The following is a 23,084-nucleotide window of genomic DNA, read 5'->3' as shown; positions in this document are numbered from 1 at the left end:
TCCGTCCTAAGCTGCACTTTGTGACTGCTTGACCCCTCCCTTCATCTCTGCTTTGAATCTCCTCTCATATGTCTTCCTCTCTTTCTTTCCATTTCTCTGCTTTTTCCTTTTCAGGATGCTTTCCTTCTATGAGCACGTAGCATGCGTGCCTTTTTAGGTAAAATACTTTGAAACTAGTCCCTAAGACCAGCATGGAGGCAATGCGATGTACCTCATTAATTTTACCTACTGTGCTCACTAGATCACGTGGAAGTGCTACATTTTGGAGCCCTAGAAGTAGCCATATTGCTGGTATTATAGGAAGATTTCTCATTAGCAGTAAGATATCAATAAATATGATGCTGTGCATATTATTTCATTCATGATCTATCAGAATCARTCTGAACAGTGACAGTGAGAATGACAGCACTTCCACCCTCCTGTGTCTGTCTGATGCTGTTTCTGTTGGTATTTTTGGTAAAAGTCTGTGTAGAAACACAGGTATGATCAAGGCAATGTATGAGGAAAACAACAGTAACAGAGATCACTGGATTTGTAGATCTTGTGAAATATAATTATAATGCATTTTACACAAAAATTTTACTTCGAAAGTATATTTCAATCTGTATGGAGAAAAATGTAAAAATTATTATATATAGTGTTTCCCATATACTTTAGTCACTTCGGTGAATGATTAGCTGTGGCCTCAGAAATAATATTTTTACACATTGGATGTGCATTGGATATACATACACATAGACATTTTCATACTTTATCTAGATACATTATTTGTGTATATATGAATATAACATTTATATGAGATAAGTCTTGGTAAGAATAGATTGCGATGTGAACTGTGCGCACTACAAAGGGGTATAAAAATTGCTTTTGAATTTTGGTTATATGTATTCTGTTTATGTGCAGAAATGGAATTTGTATCAAAGGAAATCTGTACATACAGAGAGGAAGCCACAGTGCGCCCTGATAAGTGCAGCATCATAAGGTGGTCAGGATGGAGCAAGCTTGTCTTGCAATTTAAGTACAGCCAATGAGACTCATAAAGATAGGGACATTAGTAAGTGGTAGTTTCTCTTTTACGGATTAATTGTGGTTGCTTTTAATGCTTGCGTTGTTTTGAAACTACAACCTCAGTTCTAAGGTAAACATGCTTTTTATTTGTGGGAATTTCTGACTTTAGTGGTAGTTTTATATGTTTCGATACTGTCTATTTTTCTTTCTATTTAATTTCTTTCTAAAGTGCAAGAATTTGGTGTTTCTGGGAAGCAGAGCTCAAGATAATTCAAGTGGAGCTGAGAAGTGCTTCACACAGAGACCCAAGCAGTAGAGCTATGGATCGTGGATTGGAATCAGAGGTGTGCGAAGATGAACAGAGTCGGAAGTTTAGATTTGGGGCTAGTAGTTAGTTGAAGGTGAGAGCCCAACTGAGGCTTACTGTTTCCCCAGTCTCTCAGTCAGCTTGTACCCCCTACCTTAACATCTCTTTTTTAAATTCCAGCTTGAAAATGTCTCTGATCTGTACTATGACTTAGGAAGAATTAGGGTAAATAATTAGTACATTTTGCTTTTCATCATCAGACTAGGAGATGAGATGTATTCAGATTTTTCAATTCTTTTGTAGCAGCTGTTTGAACTTTAATCTGAATCATACTTTAACCATTGATTTCTGTTGGCCAAATACATGTACGTAACACCTTATTAATGATTTATTATACTATGATTAATGATAACTTTCTTTTCTTAAAAAATCAAAATCTATGTTCCCATGTATAAAATATTCCTCATTTTGAGATTTTAAAAATCTCTATCCTAGATTCAACAAAGTCCTTTAGAAAAGGCCTAACACTTGAAAAAAGAATCACTTCAAACCGTATTTTGTGTCCCAAACAGGTTGATTTGGAAGAACAGCTCTTTTAGAGAGCAAAAGGGGTAAGTTAGTGATTAGATACGCTGCTTCTCATGTAAGGAGGTGATTTAATTCCTGCTTTAATTAACTCTCTCAAGGCAATCTTAAAATTAGGCTCAAACAATGACTGTAGTGTAAATAAAAAAATCTTTAAAATGACTCCTTAACTACTCCATGAGGTCTAAAGAGGCTTTTCTTCATTGTGTAGATATGTATTTAGAAAAATTTAGAAACTTATTCGTATAGTGAACTGTAATAACCTTGAAAGAGCCCATTGTAGTCTACAGAGTTAATAGGTGTTTACACACATTCTTCACTATTAATGATTTATTGTTGTTAAACAAGATTAAATGTAGGCATGCATTGCAGGAGTTGGTAGTAAGTAAAAACCAAAGCAGAGGAATGAGTGAGCAAAAGGTCAGTGACAGTTTATAACAATTTGTGTCTGCTCTCTCTGTGCGAGTGAGCAGATCCTGTTCTTCTGAAACAACCCGCTGGAGCAACTTTTGTTGAGTGTTTTTTAAACGTTTTACCTAGAGAATTTTTGTAGGTAATAATAACGTTTTACATATGGTGATTTTCATGTTAAGGAAATGTGTACAAGTATCTTCCAAGTTTTGCTAACAGTGTTAAGAGCTGTGAGGTGCTTCTGAAGTGGAGACCTGACTTTCAAAGAGTCTGAATTTGTCAAAGTGAAATGGGTGGGCACAAGCCTGGAGTCATGCAGTCCAAATTTGTCCACATTATAATATATACCATAGGTATATAAAAACTATAGTGTTTACACTTTTTAACCTTTTTTGAATGTTTTATACAGCTTTACATTTTTTAACCTTTTTTGAATGCTTTATACATCTTTTATGGTATCTATTGACATAGAGAAGTTTCCAGTCATCATTTCCTTATTTTGGTAAAGCTTAAATATAATCCCTTTTTCTTCTACTGAAGAGAAGCAAAAGTCCTTGCTGCCCCCAGATTTTGAACTGAGTGATCAAATTAGAAACCTGGAATTAATTCAATGCTTTAAGCTCTGATCGTAAAGTGTGAGGGACATAAACTTCTGTTAGTTGTTGCCTTGAAGCAAATGGGACCAAGTGCAAAATTCTGGGTTTTTGGAGGAGATTGAGTTTTTGCCCTGGAGTTTTTCTTGGTTGGAAAACCTGGAGTGTGCTGCTTAATGCTCTTTCTAAATACTGTAGGAAGCAGTTTTGAAGCTAAGCCATTTTTACACTTTGTCTGACCATTGAAGCATGGAGTTGTATCTCTTAAACAAGCATATTGAGTTGGAGATAGCAAGATAGCATTGGAATTGCCTGTCACTGAACTGTCAAGATACTTTAATTTATCTGGACTATATTTTTATAGAGAGAAGATATAGGTCTTGTTTTTAAAATGTTTATGTGTAGTGATATATTTAYGTGCTATTTAATACAATACTTCTGTGTCATTTTCAGATCTTGGGAAGGGAGGAGGCAAGTAAGTGTGAAAGCGAGACATCTTTACTGATGTGTTTTTTGGCTAAAGAATTGTTTCCCAAGTTGTAACCAAATACAGTCATTTGCCTGGAACGGTACATAGAAAGAAAAGATCCTATAGACAGGTATCTCTTAAGAGCTATCTGAGTTAAGAGACCTCAGGTAACTCTGCCGGGTGTTTGACACAGCATAACAGAAAGCCAGTCGTGGCTCCAGAGAGCTTGGAGTCTCGAGGGAGGCGCAGCAGGGCGGGGAGAGGCGCAGGGCGGGAGGGACCGGGCTCCCGGTGCAAATGGCACTGTACTGTGGCTGGGGCGACCAGCGCGTCGACCACTGCTCGGGGACGCTGCCAGTGCCCGGGCCGTGTTGCGCTCAGGAAAGGGCTTAAGGGCTGTACTGTACTGCAGGTTTTAGATCTACTCYCAGGAATAAAGAACAAAATGTGAAGATGTGAAATAGTGAATTGGCTCATTGGCAGAGGGTTAATAAAATATTGTTRTTGATGGCTCTCTGTTATATCAGATGTACTATACAGCAGTCTGGTGGCAATGTAAAAGAACCTGAACAATGAAGTACTGAATGGCAACCAGTGAGCATTTACTGTGTTTCAGGAGTGATTAGGTTGTTCCTGGTCATTGAAGACAAAGAAGGGAAGTATTTATCTTGATTATTTAATAACCTAGACAAAAAAATCCGTAAATTAACATGGATTTCAAGTGATTATATTGGACTAAAAATATCTTGTAATGTAGTATGTGCTCAGCGGTGACTTTTGTTTGAGTCTAGCCACTGTGTGTTAAAGTGGGACTGGACCAAACTGGAAGGTTATAAGGTCAGGTTCATGATGCCACTTCTTGACTAATGTTTAAGAATCTGTCTTTCATGCATTAGGCAGTATAATTTGCATGTGTCCCATCTAACTTCCTTTTCTCTTCAATCTCCTTTCTACTTTCTCCTTTCCCAGTGGAAAATTCTGTATTTTGTTTTATTTTGGTAGGATTTTTTTTTTTAAATATGCATATTGCAGGAAATAAATGCATCATGCGCTTAGAATGTGCACAGTGCATTTCTTTGTGATAATCTTTATGACGCTTTCTTTAGATAGTGAGATTATGATGGTTCTCAGCTTCTGTGGGAATTCACTTCTAGCTTGATATCTAGGAATAGACCATATATGACGTATGTTAATCATGTCACTTACTGGCAGGTGTTTAGGTATTCTGCTGAAGAAGGTAACGTAGAAATGGGAAAAGAATAGAAGACAATAGAATTACAGACAGAACTGCTACATTTCGCATTTTTAAAACACCCTGCACTCCTCATTGTAACTTTGTCTTCATTTGCTTTTAACTATGCCTTACATTACCTCTTCTGGTTGAAAATGTCAAGTCTGCCTAAAGCTGATTTTCTTTGGGAGGTTTTGGAAAAGTGTAATGTGTATTTCAGTGAATAAACGTAGAAGATTAGACAGGAAGCTTTTGCATAAATTTGTTCTGTCTCAAGTGGTATGTGTTTTGATACAGTCTAAAAGATTTTATCATTTTAATTCTTCTACTGTTTATTCCTGATTATTTTTATGGCTTTTGAATTTCCTAAATAGAGTAAGTTTGTGCTTGGTAACACTGCACACTGGTAAATGGACTTCAGATTATCATTGGATAATGGMAAAAAGGGAAGGACAAGTCTGGGGGAAAGTTAGAGGTCTAGTCAATATGGCTATTTTGGCAAAGAAATACACATTTCAGTGTCTGATGGATGTMTTATGCCAAGCTGTTTAGGGCTTTGAAGATGAAATCTAAAATATGTATAATTTTGTTAATTTTGTTAGCAGAATTAGTTAAGATTTGTTAAGTATTAAGTAAGATTTGTTAAGTAATCAATATCATCAGTTTGTATTYGCAATGTGTTTTTAGCTCTTTCTCAAGAAAGTTTCATCTGTGATGCTAAATTTAAATAAGTTTTGTGATTTTAAGCCTTTGCATTACTTACTGTTTTCCACAGCTGAGGTGTGCTCAGAGCCAGCAAGCTGTGGCAGACTTGTGCGGGTTCTGTTCAAGCCTCAGGAAAAGCCTTTAGGGAATGCCCTTTCTCCTAAGGCCAGGGTGACTGAGCTCAGTAGTGTCTCTCTCAGACTGGCAATAGCRACTGGTAGCAGTCAGAGAGGAGGATAGCAAGGTCTGAGCACAAAACGTTTGAAACCACAGACTGAAATGGTAGTGTTTTTCATGATTTAGTGTTTTTACACTCTGTATTTAATTTTTCAGGGTGTCCCAAAACCAAGTAGGACAGCATTTTACCTTTGTGCTTACCGACATTGAAAGTAAACAAAGGTTTGGATTTTGCCGCCTGACATCAGGAGGCAAGGTCTGCCTCTGTATTCTGAGGTGAGTATAAGAAAAACTGAGTATAAAAAAACCATAAGAAAAACGACCCTTTGAAAATCTTTAGATAATGATTTATACTTATCTAATGGTATATATCGTTTCTCTACAATACTATACTTTTACCATTGATTTTTGGATGAAAAATAGTCTTAAACCCATGAAATAGATTTCTGAAAGAGGCTAAATAATTCTSTCTAACAGGAAATCTCTGCTTAAAAGCAGAGAACAATAAAATGCAGCTTTACAGACTTTGAATGCTATGTGGATATTCCTACTTTGTAACGAAATCTTTGACAAGAAGCATCCAGTTGGATTGCTTACAGTAAGCTGATGTGCTATAGTGCTAAGTAGCTGACTTTCCTAGTGAGTCAACCTAATACTATCTTTAAAACTGATATTTTTTAACTATCAACATTTTCCTTATTTTTAGATTAACTGAAGCCTGTCAATGCACCAAAATGCAGTAGTTTGTATTTATTTACTCATGGGTCTAAGAAGGTTGTCTCAGAGTCAGTTTAACAATGTTCTAACACTGTTCTGTGCTGGCACTGTTTGTGAAAAAGGCTGGATATTCTACAGTGGCTATTCTGTCCTGGAAAATGTGGTTTTAGGTTGTCCCTTTTTTTCCATTATCTATGGCCAGATTATTTGTAATATGAGGAAAAACAGAGCTGGATTATTCTCAAGATACAACATACTGCTTTGTTACAGAAGAGACACTAGAGATGAAGTTGATGCCTGCAAAATACTTTGCTTTTTCCTCCTCCTCCTGTAGAATATTTTTTTTGCTAATGGAAAAAAAAAATCCAACTAGTCTTTTAGCTGTCCTAAGACATTGCTCTGCTGTGCTTTTAATTAAAAGACAAGCAAACAAACCAAAAGTGCCACTCTAGAGTGGCAATATGAGCAGCATGTAAGACTTATTGAGAAAACAGGAACATCCAGTTTTGCAACAAAATAGGAGAGCAAGACTGAAGTATAATTGCCTTCAAAATGATTCGCCAAATACGTAAGATGAGAAAGGAGCCATCTGCTATCAAAGAGCTGAAGCCGTTGGCAGCAGAGAATACTCATGTGCAATACCCATGACATTGGCACTTTGGAGGATACTCATGACTAAATTAGGAAGCTTATGGAGAAAAGCAGGTGATCAGGCATTTGGACAATGTGGAGGTCACGGAGTTATGGGAAATGCCATTAGTCTTGACTGCATCGGTTAGGGAGATCAACCCAACACAAACATGTAAAAATATCAGACGGTTGAACGAGTATGGAGAGAAAAAGGACCAGACAACGTTAAAATGTGTAGAATAGTGTTGAAAATCATTGAAAATGTTTTTTCTGGTGTTCTAAACAGATTCTAATCCAATGTTGTAGGCCTGTACACTGGGCAAGTGATTAAAATGTTCTTTGGGCAAGTGATTTAAAAATAAGTTTTAAAAATATTATTTCTGTATAATAGGCAAAATAGCAAATAAGRAAGATTTTATCTTGAAAATTAACTGATTTTTTATAGTCTTGACAATAATTCTGTAGTAATACTTGACAAAGATGTAATTTAAAAACTTTTTGGGCATATAATACTTAACCCATACCCTTTTCTCTGTGATAATTTTTGTTAGTGTATCTTGTTTAGGCCTAGAGAGAATTTCTGTACAATATGTACATTTTTTGTTTGTTTATTTATTTTCTGAGCTAACCTTTTCTTCCCTCATGGAGTTAGAAATATATATATATATATATATATATATATATATTTATATATATATATATTTTTTTTTTTTTTTTTTTTTGTATTCCTAATGCTGATGCACAGTCTGGCTTACTTGTAATGCTATAGTAACAAATGTGTAATCAGTTACAAACGTGCAAAGTACTATATGAGATATTGCAAAGCAATGGAAGCAAATTCTCAGCTGGTGTAAATTGAGGTATTTCTTTTAACATTTCTACAGAAATATACATCAGCTAAAAATTATCCAATGGTCTGTTACTTGGCAGAAATAACTACAAAAATGAAAGTGGCAAGCTATAATTTTTCACTGAACCATAATCAAAACATTGCCTCTATGGCTTTTATTGTGACAATTTCAAATTTATAACGCAAAGCTGAGTGCATAACAGCACTAGCTTTATAGAATTTACTTTCGATTGATAGCCTGTTTCTGTCTAATTTTTATGTTTGAGGGAGGACTGGAGGGAGACGTTTGTGTAATCTTTTTAAAAATCAGAAAGAGTTAAAGTTATATTAGTTAATGATTTAATATRGAATAGTTTAAAGCTGATAAATATTGCTCCACATCATTTATTTTATACAAACATAATATAACAYGAAAACAATACTCTAAAATAATTTATATTAAATTCTTAATGTTGAAATAAATCTGAGATTTCATTTTCATTAGGAGTTGACTGTCTGAGATTGTGTTTAGCTCTGACAGAAAGAACATAYCAGTATTTCCAGTTGATGTGTTTTAGTATCAAACTCAGGTTCTCCTCTGAATCCAAGATGCATTGGCAATTATGAAATCAAAAAAGACTCATTAGGAGATTTCTGTTGGCATTTCTTCTGTCTCTCCTTGATACATACTTGTTTATCTTAAATTAACCAATATCAAGGAAATCTTAAGGAAGGAATGCCATCTTTATATATGAAGATTGTGTACACATATACACATTGATGTTACACATGCATGCTCACTCTCGTTCCGTATTTCAAAATAGCATTAATTTATATTCGCTGTGTGTGCATGCACATAATGATACTTACATATAAACACTTCAAACTGTGTCTCTATTAGGAATAAGTATGCAATAAACATATAGACAAATAAAAACACACAAACACAGACATACGTAGCCACCATGCCTGAATACACCGTTGTGCATATGTGCACATCTACATTTTCACATGTATGTATATCTCCACAAACAATAGAAATAGCTTAAGATCTCTGCTTAGTGCTTTAACAAAGGCAGACTAAGGAAGGTCAAGAACAGAAGAATTAACTAAATGAAATGATAATAAATAACTAAAATCTAAGTAAGAGTCTCTGAAAAGAAGAGTCAGGAACAAGCCAACTGAAATGAAGAGAAGGAAATGTAGAAATGATGAGTGGGGAATGGGATAAGACCTTTCGCACATGTGAATGGCTTTTATGGATGGTACCAGGCCATGTGTTTAACCCATGCCAGGCCTGCTAATGTAAAAGGATTCAAAGCAGTAAACGGGTCCTCATTTGAAAGCTGAAGAAAACGCTGCTTGTCCTCATATTTTACATCAATAACCCAAAGCTGCTTCTAAGATTAAATCTTGTCATGTATGGGTCATTTCTCTGTAATTCATTCTTTATCTGAAATGCTAATGAAATCATCTTTGAATTTGCAGTCACAAGGTCCTGCTTTAAACTGAAGAATTTAAAACAGAAAACATGCTTTGCTTGTACATATTTTACTGTACGTTTTTTACACACGCGCACACACACGCACACACACACACACACATCCATGTAGACAGAATTATCTCCCAAATCAGAATATTTTATTCAAGCACTCTGTTAACTGTCAATATAGTGAAAGAAAAATATCCCAGTGCAATTCTCACATGCTTTTTCATTTTAAGAACATAATTGTGATACAGCATATATTAAAAGATCATACAGAACCTGACTGCAGTTGCCAGATTCAATGAACATTGCAAATAAGTACAAAACCGTCCATATAATAAGACAAGAAAATAAATATTGGATTACCCTCCTGTAGGTTTGTGCGATTCCTTTGCAAGCCTCTTTAAAACTACACAACTGCTTTGTGAAGCTCCCGGTGTAAATCCTGCTGTCACCTCCTACCTCCCCACAAACTATTGAGCTAATGTGGCCCTATAAGAACAAGAGGTGCCACAATAGGAATACTGTAATGTACTTTGTTGTGCTCATGGACTATAATGGATCTTTTTTATTATAGTTTTAATTTTTACATTATTTTAATTTGAAGAATAATTTTTGCCAGTTCAGACTTGAAGTGGTGTAGCTGAAGACTTCAGTGTTCACTTTTGAATCATAGAAAGAGATTTAGTTGTTTTCAATATTGTTTCTAAATATCTCTGATATTTGTAATAGGAATATTAATTTCTAGGTCTACATTAAGTTGCTCTTCAGTGGCCTAAATAGTTTTAATACAAAGCTCAAATAATTTGGCTGAAATTTTTTTGTTAAAATATTGAAACTGCTAGTGGAATCTGAGATTGACCGTATGGTCACAGCAAAATACAAAATGCATCATTAAAATGTTTAGTCTTAGATTTCATTAATTTTATGACTGTAAAATTGTCACCTATATTTCTAAATGAAATGCTCTAATAAGGAAGACAGGTTTATGTGGTAAGCCTTTGTAGTTCTTTAGTTCAGACCATGCTTGAAGCTTTCTCACTCTTCCTTTAGGCAAATCCCTTAGAAGCAGAATGTTTCAATTTTACACATTTTGTGTCAATTTTCCAGACAGAAAAGTAGCCCCTAGACATTAGACATTTAGCTACGGAAAGGCAGTTTCCTTAGTTTTATTTGATTACTAGAAGTTAGATTCCTGCTGATAGTTCAGGACTGTTAGTGGTTACCTGACTACTTGACAGAAAACATTTCCTTTCCTTTATTTAACCTTTGACTCATGAATGTAAAAGTTTTATCAGAGCTATAGTAGAAGCACAAGTGAGGTGGAAGTCTACTTACTGCAACAAGGGTTATGCATGACTTTGAATAAAAGTCTGAGCTCCTGCCTTGTGGCTCATTTGGATTAAAAGAAAATGCTAAGTACGTTTTTAATTAACCATGAAGTGTCTTGTGCTCTTGTTTTCAAGAAAAACAGTGGCTGTATTTTTAAGTAAGGGCCACTGTATTCTAAAACAGAAGATCTATATCTTTTGAAACCATATTGCTTATGCTGTGATACTTTTTTCCTCTACTGCGGGAAAAATGTTTTGCAGCAACTTTATAGAAATAGGTGATGTCTTTTTCATGTGTGTTTGTTTCCCAAAAGAGTATTGATTATAGCATGCTGAATGCAAAGACAGTGTATATAATTAAAAAAAAACAAACACAAGGCACCATTGATTTTATAGTTGAAGGACCTAAATTATTTCATTTGAAGTTTAAGTTTCTACATATATTAAAAATTGAAAATTAAAGCTTTGTTTTTTTCGAAATGTTTTTATAGTGTCTACTGCAAAGGGATTTGGTTGATAATTGGACCTTTTGACATTTTTATAAGACAACTAACGAATTATAAAATGCACTGACCATAAATAATTTTGTGAATACATGTATGATGGTAAGGCCTTTAATTTTGATTTTGTCCGGTGTTAAGGTATATATTAGTGTGGTGGTATTAGTTAGCAGTAGTATATAACAGTATGTGTGCTCATTGTTTTTTCTATACATTGTCTTGTTCTACTGTGCAAAATAAAGATTAAATAATTTTTGCAGGGTTTGTCAACAGGAGGAGCTGAGTAGATTCTTTTCCCATAATGCTTCTGTTTTCAAGCCATCACACACATACACAAACTCATACACACATATAAATGCACAAAAAGGTACTTAAATATAGTATTTATACAATACAATATATTGGATGAAGATTTAAGACCTAAATCATGGGGATACTCATCTTTGGAAAAACTGTTTACTTGAATAGTCCTATGTACTTTAGGATTATTAACACAAGTACATGCAAAATCATCCTGGGAAATAAGAAGMCAAGAATGTTACTTGACAGCCATGAGGAAGTTTCGAATTAAAAGGCTTACCTTTGCTCTCTGAAATGAGAATCTAAAATACCACCTGATTGCTGTCTATATTATGGACAGCACAACCTGCATATATAGAGATGTTTGCTTTCAGATGAGGAGATGCGTGTGTACATACTCTTCAATGTTTATTTAAACAACCAACTAGTAATCCTTTATTATAGTGGAACAAATAATAACGTTTAGAAAATTTGTAAGAGAGAATTATGAAGAGAGCTTTTCTTGCTTCCTGAAAGATCTGCATAATATCTTGAAGTAAGAACAGTGTAATAATATAATTAAAAATATTGGCAAAAAGTTTTGCACTTAGACCATCCTGTTGTATGTGGAGGAAAATAGAGGACAGATCTTGGAGTCCTTTAATCTCCTGCCATAAAATTCTGTGCAGGGCTTRTTTGGTTTTTCTTAATCTTCCAGGTTTAAGTGCATGCTTGAAATTATATTAAGCTAGTATCTGTGGTTGTAACAGTTTTATGCTTGAAGCAATTCTTTTCCCAGTCTTTCAGCTCCGAAGCAAACTACGGCATTTCTAAACTATATTGAAGTAGTCTATTTTTGTACTGTTTTGTTTTATGGTTTTGTTACATGTAGACATGGAAGTATATGATCAACTTGATTTTACTAAAAGAGGAAATTCTTGTCTGAGTACTCTGATCAGCATGCCTCTACTATATGAAAGGAAAATACACCATGGGTTTGTGCCAAGGTTCATTTATTTCAAATAATGAATTTGACCTTTTCAAATTTCRATTTAAAAATTATGTTTAATTTTCCTTTTCACAGTAATAGAGGAGCTAAGATCGTAGACTAAGAAAGAAATATGTTAATATTTGAATGAAATAGGAGCATTAATTTTTACAGCATGCTGCTTATAATGTTCATTCTTGTGAAAAAAGAATGATCAGATCAGATTTTAGTAGTCTACAGCAAAAAAGTATGTGGAGGTAATGTGCACTATTACTACTGAGATGACTCACAACCCTGAGGAGTTCTTAGAGAATTTGAACTAATCACATGTCTGGTGTGAAGGTATTTTGTAATTTATACATCGTGCCTTGATTTGTACAGAATGCTTTGAACAGTATACGACACTCTGTTGTAATTCTAGGCTGATTAAATTGTTCTAACAGCTCCAGAATCTTTAAGTGCTCTGAAATTTGTGCTGAACAACTACTTTTTCCTGTCTATACTACATTTCATCTACATATAAAAATCAGTTTAACAGGAATTCCAGATGAAATAAAACTCAAAGATCAGTTATTTTAGGTGCTGTTACAGTGAATGTTTTAGAGGGACATGCAACATTCCTGCCTGTAAGCAGAGAGTGGCCTTACACAGGTGAAGGAAAGTAAATTTTATGTTTATGTAAGAGCATACTGAAGAGCAAATGAAGTAATGTCGCATCTTAACTACTGTCAATGATACCAAGTTTTAGAAGTTGATTAAGTTTTAAGTAATAGCCAGGGCAGTGCGTGCCAAAGCATGGCAAAGCTGTTAATACTGTGGCTCTGAAAGAAATTTTTGCTTCTGTGTCAGCATGCCTTTGTGACAGTAAAATCATTATCGTTTTATTTATTTTTTAATAACCAGCAGTTAAGCATTTATAAAGATAGCAATCTAACACCGCTATAAATTGCATGACTATAACCATGTTCCCAAATCAGATTTCTCCCGAAAATGTAGTTTATTTTATTGTTACATGTCCATATGAAATATAGTAAATATTTCAGCAATTACTGAAGTTGTAAAAATATGTTAGACTTTATTCCCACCCTTCCCCAAATTTGTCAGACAACTGATTTTGTTCATACTGATTGATTTGGGGAATATTCTTTTATTTGTGATAAAATACTGAAAGAGAAGGCACAGAATTTGTAAATAAGAAATAATTTATACAGGTAATATTTAGTCAACTAGTTTTACGACCTGTGTATTATATGCTTGAATAGTGATTCAAGTTTTATAGTGTGCAGTCTGATGACACCAAGGCAGCTGTTCTGTAAGAAGATGGAAAAAATGGAAATGGTAGCAGTATGTTTGAAATCCTTTTGTATCCTCTTTGGTTATGTCATATTTGCATTGGRCTCTATTTAACACACTGCGAATACTGCATGCATATGGGTGCAGAATTGTGTTAAAAGTGTATTAAGTACTTATGTATTAGCAATCTGTCGATTTGCAATACTCTAGTGAATGCCTTTTTAGAATTCAGTTTTATCTGTAGAAATAACTTTATAGGGAGACTGATAATCATATACATTATGTGACATATCTATACTATTGTATACCAGTGCATCACTTGTTAAATATGGGGAAACTGCCCTGCGTAGGTAGAATGTTGTTGTCCTTCGAGGAAGTAGCAGTTTTGGCAATCCACCCAGGTACAACAGAATGTAAAATTTCAAAATGAGAGATAATATAATGARTATTAAAACCTGTAGTCATTATCGATACAGAGATATAATTTAAAGCTTTTTGACAAGCAATTGTTTTTGTATTTAGAATAATGAAAGATGAAAATATTATGAGCTAACCTGTACTAACATGGAACTTTATATATGTCTATCTTACTGTATAAAGTGAAGTGGCTTACCTATTACATTTGAAATATTGAGATGTCAGCTTTTTGATAAATAAAGCTAAACCAGACACTTGCAAAATAGGTATGTTTAATAGACGCAACAAAGAAAATGGTAGCTTCGGTACTGTGTGTCAGTAATGTAGAATTTAAATTTGCGGGGAAAAATTTTATRTGCATGTTATTGATAAGTAGAAATAAAATATAGAGAACTCTTATAATGATGTGTAAGTTAGAGATTATAAAGATAAATATAAGTACTGGAAAATGGACATTGATATTTTAATAAAATCTTTTTTCCCTCCTATTTTAGTTACCTACCATGGTTTGAGGTATATTACAAGCTGTTAAATACCCTGGCAGATTATTTGGCTAAAGAACAGGTAATTCTATATACTCTATTTGTGACAATTTCAAGTTCTGTGAAGTGAATCTATACTGTTTAAAATATTTAGTAGAATTTAAAATCAAGTTTTAAATTTCTCACACTGAAATTCAAAGGATCTGAATGTACAGCCACGATTATCGCTTGAATTCCACACTGATTTAAAAATACTGCTTAAGAATACACCTTATAAAGTGTCAGTCTTAGCATAAACATAAGTCATTATGTCCTGGATGAAGTGTGAGCAAAGCATGACATCACTGGAGAACTGTACGATGTATTGATTGTAAACTGTAGCTCTTTGGAGCTATCTGGTTTTCAGTCAGGAACGCTTCTTTTTCTGAACTACATTAAATAAGATGTACTGTTTCATCCTTCGTATTAACTAAAAATTATCTCTCATAATCTTGTCATCTCTAGCAAGGCAAAATCACTTGCAGCATTTGGTGAAGAATCATGATAGTATAGTTTGCATATTCATGAGCAATTAGACATATTTCAGGATTACGTAGGAAAGGAAATACTGGCATCTGTCTTTACTGAGAACATTAAAGCTATACCTTTCTGCTTTAACTATATTAGTGTACTAGATGGTAATTAAAAAAAAGAAAAAAGCATCAATAGTTAGCCATATGCTGTAGACTGCAAAAGCTGACATTTCAAGAATATATGAACTATAGAATATGCAATTATTGTGTGTTATAGTAAATGGATTATAGAAAATGATCCATTTTATGTAAAAGGAAAATGCAGTAGGAAAGTTGGCTTAGTTATGTTAGCTTAAATAAAACGAAGTGTAGAAGACACCTAAGTCTCAAATGGCATATTAAAATGTAGTTTTGTTTTTTGCCRTTTCACTGTAATAGTAAAAATTGTTATTAAGGTCATATTTGATGGAAGGGACAAGGATTATTTTCACTTTTGTTTCCTCATCAGTGGTTTTGGCACTGCAGTCAATACTGTAATGAATTTAGGATACCAAGGTATAAGTACATAAATATGTATAGAGAGGTATCTCTATATAGATATATATAGATTTAAAAAACTGTGTTTTGATGGGACAGAAAGCCTTCACACTATGGTTTGGTGTCTTTCCTAATGCCATGTGTGCTGCTGAGGAAGCTGTTAGAAGACGTTGCTGTCTGTCTGCCCCAGACACCATTTGTGTGATCCAATAGCTAGATCCAAAGCTTTGTTGACGAGCGTAAGATCCAGTAACTCTAATTCTCACAGGGAGAGGTGGATGCTCTCTGTAAATTGGAACAGGAAAACCTGGCTCTGGCTTGCTGGTGAAACTTCTTTAATTCTTTTTATGGTCGAAGTGAAACCAACCACCATGAAAGAGAACCCCTAAACCCCCAAATAAAGAAGCCCTCCAGTGATACAGCATCTCTTTCCCAAGTAAATTTGTCTTTTAGAAATCAGATTGGGGAATCCTAATTAAAGCTAGTAGTTGTTTGTATTTTTTATTAAACTAACTGTTTTATATGCTCCAATACATCGTTTTAAAAGTGTATACTGTAGCTACATGGCAGCGTTTTTGATAAAATTTTGAGTAGGCAAGAATCATGATTAATACAGTTTTGGAAGGATGATGTCCAAGATGTGCAGGGCAGCTAGTCACATTGATGTTATTTTCAGTTTCGAATAGCATGATTCATGTGTGGAGTATATGAGGAAATACGTAAGAAACTGGCTTCCTAACTTGTGGATACAATCATTTTCTGAGATACAAAGCTGGCCTGAATTTTATAGTTAAATAGCTAGATACTTTACTGTGAATTGCGATTGTCTGCTTCATTAAATATATATTCATCAGTGTCTATATATAAAGTTTAATGTGTCTTAAATCATATGTATTCTCTTTTTATATAACGATTAAATACCTTTTATTCTCCATAGGAAAATGACTCAAATGATTTGTTAAAATCATTGTATAGCCATCCTGTGCCAAAGGCAAACGCTCTTGTCAGTTTAAGTGTGGTAAGTATTCTGTATATGACTCCCTATATAAAATAGTTGCTTTGACTAAAACAGAAAACCTTTGTAAACAGTAAGCTTATGTTATGTCTCATCATTAACTGTCTGGGACAAACTTTTTTTTTGTCTGTTGTATAGATTATTTTTTCTCTGTCTCAAGTAGTTATCTTAAAGTTATAGTCATAGAAAAGCAGATATTAAGTTTTGCTTTATGGATGAGAAAGTAAGCCACAGTGGGATCTGGCAGTGCTGGTACTTTTTTTTTTTTTTTTTTTTTTTCCACCTCCAACTGTTTCATGTAGATAATTTGGTTTCTCCTGCTGTGGGCAGGAGAAACTAACTGTGTTTCATTGCCTCTTAAGTCTGAGTAGGTAGAGTTACAGGATTGGGTAAAAATCTGCGTGAGCTGGCTTCCTTCCAGTCTTCCTACCCCTTCTTCCTAGTTTTGCTTGATCATGCAAGAATGAAGTAGACAAGATGGTGGAAGAGGTATATCGCATTACATAATTTCTTGCACGWGCAGGTGAAATAACTCGTTCATCCCTCCGTTGCTTTTGTGCTCTGTCTCTATCACTTGGGACTGGGCATCGGAAGCRTGGCAAGCTCTTGTTGCCACAGAAACAGCGAAGAAGTGAGGCTCTCACTGTTCCCATTCTTGAAGTTTTTTCCCCACAGGAAAAATACACAGACGCTTTTTCATACACATTTGTAGAGGTTGTATGAAATGCAGAGCCAATACAGAGCTTTATCTTGGCTGTGACTGAAATGTTGCAACTAAGCATTTTCCCCTTCACAGCATCTATAGTGCCACTGTACATGTAATTAATTCCTGTTAGATTTTTCTGTGTGCAAATAATCTCTATTTTGAGCTATCACAGGTTTGCAAGGTAGAAAATATGAAGTGGTTAGATAAAGGCTTCCGTGCTCACTACAGAGATCGTTAGGTGGCTTTATCTTGACCTTGTATGTGTCATATATATTACTTTTTAACCCATTTATTTTAGAGTAGAGCCCAGTGCTTTGAGTTCAGTAAGCACAAATTCTAGAAAAGCATCTGGTCGTAATTCARTTTATTCCAGTGGTTATTCCCCTTTGCTGCCTAAAATAATGCTGCCTTTAACTTAGTTTAATTTTTCTGGTTTYGGAGTCTGGTACTCATTCTTGTTTTGCTTTTTTTTCACTAGATTAAAGAGCCCTGATACATTTTTTTTTTCCATTGCAGAGTACTAATTCACTTTTATTTGGAAGTTCTTCCAGTTGTCTTTATGTTGTTTTCAGCGCAACTGCTTACTGTTTTTTGAGGCTGCAGTCTGAGTTGTTTCTGTCGCTGATTTTTTGCTGCTATTAGTAAAATATTTCAAGTTTTTTTTATCAAGTAGCAGGCAATAAAAATGTTTTTTTTTTTTTTTTCAGAACAACAACAAAATACTATGTTCATACTGTTCTTGGGAGAATTATTTTGTACATCGAATATTTTGCTACCATTAATTACAGTATTATGACCGATGCCAATTTGGCAACCTTAAAACCCTTTATAACTCCTTTAAATAGCCTACTGTGTTTCATTAGAACATACAATTTTTAAAGATACTTTTCATTTTAATTTCTTACAAAGCGTTGCTGTCAGTGTGTGTGTTTCATCTCACATAGAATATGCCTACTTTGAAATTAATGCTGTGATGAATGACTGGCAACACTAGAATGACAAGTTGCTTGCAATAAATTTGATGCTGCTAGATTTATTTCAACATTACCTTGCTTCTAAAAGTATTTTTTTTCTCAATTGTCTCTGCTTCCTAGTGGTTTGTTTCATCATTTAAAGAGTTTTGTAATCTTTTTAGCTAAAGAATGATTATCTTAATGCAGGCTTCCTGCCAGATGCGTGACTGCAAGTACAGTTAYGCAAGTATTGTGGGTTCAGATGAAGAAAAGCAGGAGTATGTTAGTCTAAATCAGAATGTTTTATGAATCTTGGTACAGGAATCTGTGCTTTACTAGTGCTCAGTACTGCAGGGAGTAGGGAGGTATTTTTGGCCACTTTCAGCCCTAACTTTATATGTCTTGCCTTTCCATTTGATGCCCCTTTCTAGTATACTGTAAATAGACTAGACTGGAACTACCAGTTGTAATAGACTTAAAAAGAAGTTATGGTCTGAAATATTGTAGAAATGGGAGCATGAGGTTGCTTTTCATTGTTCCAGGATGAATTTAATTTGAATTTCTTGATGCAGAATTGAAATCTTCCCTTCTCTCTCTCCTCCCCGGTTTACTCAAATATACAAAGTCTCAKAGACATCGAAGTGAGATTTAAATGGCAGGCCACAATAGTACTTTTGATCACACATATATAGCCAAGCATAAATTATTTCCCAGTATCTGGATACATGGCATCTCCCAAAAACCCCTGATCARGACATCAAAACACCTTTGTCCAGTTAGGAACCATCTCTACTCTCACCTATCAGTCCCAGTAAGAAATATTTTGTAAATGAAACTTAGGATAAGTCATCACTCATTCTGTGAAACCTGAGCTAAATGTAATTTGGGTCACTTTTATTTTATCCATGGAGGGCTAGCAAAAGTGAAATACAGTAATCATTCATTTTTGTTGTGGGGGGGGGAAGGGGGAAAGCTGAGTTGAATCTGAATTCAAATGGGGAAAAATATAACAAAGCATATTTTCAACCAATATTTTAAACATGTTAGCATGGAATATGCAAGAATTAGAGTCAGCTTTAGCCTTTTTGTTCAAAAAGAAAAAAAAAATCGATTGTTCAATTTTTCTCTCATGTTTYGTAAGAACCAAGAGATGATTTTTGCAAGTGAGCAAGTTTTGAAAAAACAGCCTTTTCTTGTATCGGTGAGTTTAAAAGGCACTGACTGTCTAAAGCCTATTGTAATTAAAAAATAATTAATTACTGTAGGTATCTCTTTTGATTTCAGGCTTATTTGTACCTGTCCTTTGGGAATTCTGCTGTTGTCTTTAGCCTAAAAGAGCAATCTAATATTAATATATCTATTCTGTTTACACTAAATGAATTTCAGAGCTATGTATGCGTGCATTATAATCCTCTTGTAAGGAAAAAATCTCAAGCAAAATCAAACCTTTTAAATTGGTGAGCAAAATGAGCAAAATAATTTACTTATTTCCTTAGTGTCCTCTTTAACAGAAATCTTTATATGGGACAGTAATTACTAGTTCAGTATCCATTACACAGCCATACATCTTCCCAAAGAAGTTTATTAAAGATGTGCAAGTACTCCATGCCATTTTTCTTTTTTTTTTTGGCTACGTATGATTCTGCATAACTGATTCTCATAGTTCAACTTCCTTTCCTGTTCAATGAATGGAATACTACTGCTTTGTTAATTGTTTTCTTTTTAAAAAAGAAGCTTCTATAAGTTACTAAATTAATTACTCAAATATTTTTGACAAATATTTCTCATTATAGTAATATAATAAATACCTGATTGTAGATAGGAAATAATTTTCTGTTCTCATCATACTTCTGAAAAATGAAAGACATGCCATTAATCTGAATATTTTCTTGCACTTGACTAGAGGAAAAATATCTTTTTTTTTTTTTTTCCCCTCCCTCTGTTGATGCAAAACAATATACTGGAATACTTCCTGTGCAAATATTAGGATGTTTAGGATGCCTTTTTAAAGCTGATTAAAAGAAAATTAACAATTGCCAAGAGACCTAATTTGTGCTGAAAATATTCTATTAAATATATCAAACTGGTTTTAGTAAGACTCTCCTACAGTTAGTAGTATTAATAAATAAAGTTTATCGATTGATCATAAGGCATGTTTAATAGCTTATATACTTCCTTCATGATTTGGTCTTTTTCAAGTTTGAATTGAAACTCTGTTTTTGTGTTAGTAATTGTAGTATTGAAATACACTATAAAAACAAAATCAATCGTTTTATTTACAATCTAAGTCAAAAAAAATTCAACTGAAAACMAACAAAAGCTAAATATTCAATAATTATCACGTTTATTTAGTATGTACTTAAGGTTTCTTTGTCCTTCAAGACTTAGACTAATACACTAAAACACCTTAAAATTGCTAAGCTAAATTCATGTATAGTAACTGGTAAAAGCACTGAATTAATGGAAATCATGTAAATTATACCTGTTTTCAATTTAATCCATTTCATGTTTGCATTCTAAAYAGCCTCAAACTAAGGTGGATAAAATTGCTAGTTTTATTTTATAAACAACTGCTGAATCTCAAGCCGTTGGATTTTGATTTCTGTTAACACATTTTTTTGTCTCAAAGACATTTGAGAAGCGAATAGAATGTGTATCAAATACTAATGATTCTGTGCTAATTAATTTTCTCCTGTGAATGATTTTTCCTCTTCCAGTCTAAATTTATGTTTTGTTCTTTAACGTTTTCTTGTTGCAATTTTTAAATCAATGTTTATTTTAATCAATGCTTTTCTCAGACTTGTGASAGCACTTAAATTTGACTTAATTTCAGTGTTATTTCAAAAGTGCAGTATGATGTTTTGTTCATTTCATTTGTATGCTATGCTGAACCAGAGATTGTCATTTCTTGTTGTTATCTACTTAACTCTTTGTCTAGTAGTAGCAAGAATTCTATCGGAAAGATAGCTATTTGCTTAAACAAAGTGTGGTGATTGGAAATCCTAAATGCTATGGGTTCTCTCCCATTCCCCACCACCACCTTTTTTTTTTTTTTTCCCTTGGCTTTTGTCTGCACAAGTTATTAATTGTTTTTTTCCCCACTGATTAGCACTCATACTTCATTACTCCTGATATAACTGGATTGCCAACAATCCCTGAAAGTGTAAGTATGAAGTTTTGTTTCTAAATATTTAAGGAGAGAAGTATTGCCTTCATTCTGTATGTAGGGCTGAACTCTGTCATTATCATTTTTTTCCAGCACTGCTTTTAGAATGTGATTGATGTGTATTAATAAAACCTTGAGCTAGTAAAGTTAGTGTTGTATTTACTACTCGTCATTATCTGGTATTAAAGCATTATACAGGATGTTTTTGACCACTTTTATATCTGTCCTTTGTTAATATTTACTTGGTTTATTTACATTTATGGGAATTGTATATTCAAAACATAGTCTGCTTATGCGCCTAGTGTTACTTGAATACGTGTCCCTTAAACAATTCATTGCTAAGCTGCAAATCCAACTATCAAGATACGCAGTTAATTTTTGTGTAAGAAGGCTTTGTTTCAGGCTTACTGAAAATCTGCTATACCTGCTCAGATTTGGATTGTCACTATGCACCAGTAATGATTAAAATATATTTTTTAAATGAATACTTGCATTCTGTAAGCTGCAAATGTGAAATCTCAGATTGTGTTCTCTGTGATGTGTTTTAAAGAGATAATGTCTAATAGAACACCATCTTAATTTTCTGCTTTAAAATCTTGTCTTTAAATTTGGAGTTGAATATGGATATATAGATTTGCATTTTTATGCTTTCAAATAATAACTTCTTCCTTCTGAAAGTTACGTCTGTTGGATAGTACAAAAATACATAGGAACACAGAACTTGCTCTTGGTGGATGGTGTGATATCTGTGAAGAAATTTTGGCAGAAGTTTGTTTGCAGTTGCCCATGCAGAGAGTGGCATCTGGCTGGACATGGTGGGGAAGTCACCTTGTCACAGTCCCTTTTCTCTCGGGTGCCTTTCTGTATTTCTTTTTACTCCATTTATAAATGTGGAGCCTCATCCTTCCAGTATGAGGAAAGRTAGTAATGGGAGCTGGGAGAGACAGCTGAGGGCAGCCTTGCAGCACTGCCTAGGCATTTGGCCATGTTGCCCAGTGATCCCTGTGTCCCTTGTGGCATGTGAGCCCTGCCCTCTCCTTTACGACATAGGATACCTTGCTGCCATAGGGAGCTTTGGACAGGCAACTTGTGAATTYGGGAATGCTGCCTTTTTCTTGTAGAAACTAACAGTTTCACTGTCTAYAGGGCTGTCTTTGAACTGGTGCATATAATTGATAGACCTGTTACTTTAAAATTCTGTACTATATTGTTCCTAAGAAAAGACAAATGAGAGTTCTGGTTGCAGATGTGATAGTATATAAAATTTGAAATATGCTTTGTATATTGTAAGGCATATCAATATATTTCCATGCATATTCACCAATGTTTACCAAATTTATTGTTTTCTTAGACATTTTTGCTGGTACCTGTATTAGCTTATTCAGAACTTGTTTATCTCTGAATGCCATGCAGAAATATCCTGAGTTCATAAGCTGGAACACACAGATCTTTTTCCCACTCCTATGTTGTCTGGAACTATAAATAAGAAGAGCTGTTGACTATGCTTTTCATTAAACCTCACAATAGGATGACCATGGGGTCCTCATCAGAAGAGGAAATGGTGACCGCAGGARGGACCCAGCACCTTCTACCCAGTGTATCTGGCTGTTTGATGTCCTGGCACATACAGCTTAAGCAAATACTTGTTTCTCAGTCTACTTGCTGTACTTAATTTGAAGTAGAGTAAAATGTGTTGACTTTGGGAGAGCCTGGCAAAATAGGACAGTTTTATTATCACAACTGTGACAGAAGAGCTA

The 23,084-nt window shown here is 34.3% G+C and overlaps 1 protein-coding gene across 1 annotated transcript in view; it reads left to right on the top strand.

Annotated features, from left to right (window-relative positions):
* The window catches only part of DENND1B (DENN domain containing 1B), a 190,310-nt gene that overhangs the window by 90,114 nt on the left and 77,112 nt on the right, over positions 1 to 23,084 (top strand). Inside the window, exons 8-11 of the mRNA XM_085312946.1 lie at positions 5,643 to 5,762; positions 14,451 to 14,520; positions 16,425 to 16,505; positions 21,271 to 21,324. Coding sequence (XP_085169072.1) covers positions 5,643 to 5,762; positions 14,451 to 14,520; positions 16,425 to 16,505; positions 21,271 to 21,324 — 325 coding nt within the window. The remainder of the gene's footprint in view (positions 1 to 5,642; positions 5,763 to 14,450; positions 14,521 to 16,424; positions 16,506 to 21,270; positions 21,325 to 23,084) is intronic.

Source organism: Rhea americana, unplaced genomic scaffold (assembly GCF_003343005.1).
Source record: "Rhea americana isolate MKP2758 unplaced genomic scaffold, rheAme1 scaffold_371, whole genome shotgun sequence".
Classification (NCBI taxonomy): Eukaryota; Metazoa; Chordata; class Aves; order Rheiformes; family Rheidae; genus Rhea; species Rhea americana.
Note: the sequence above shows the minus strand (reverse complement) of the source record. Positions and strands in the feature narration are given on the sequence as shown.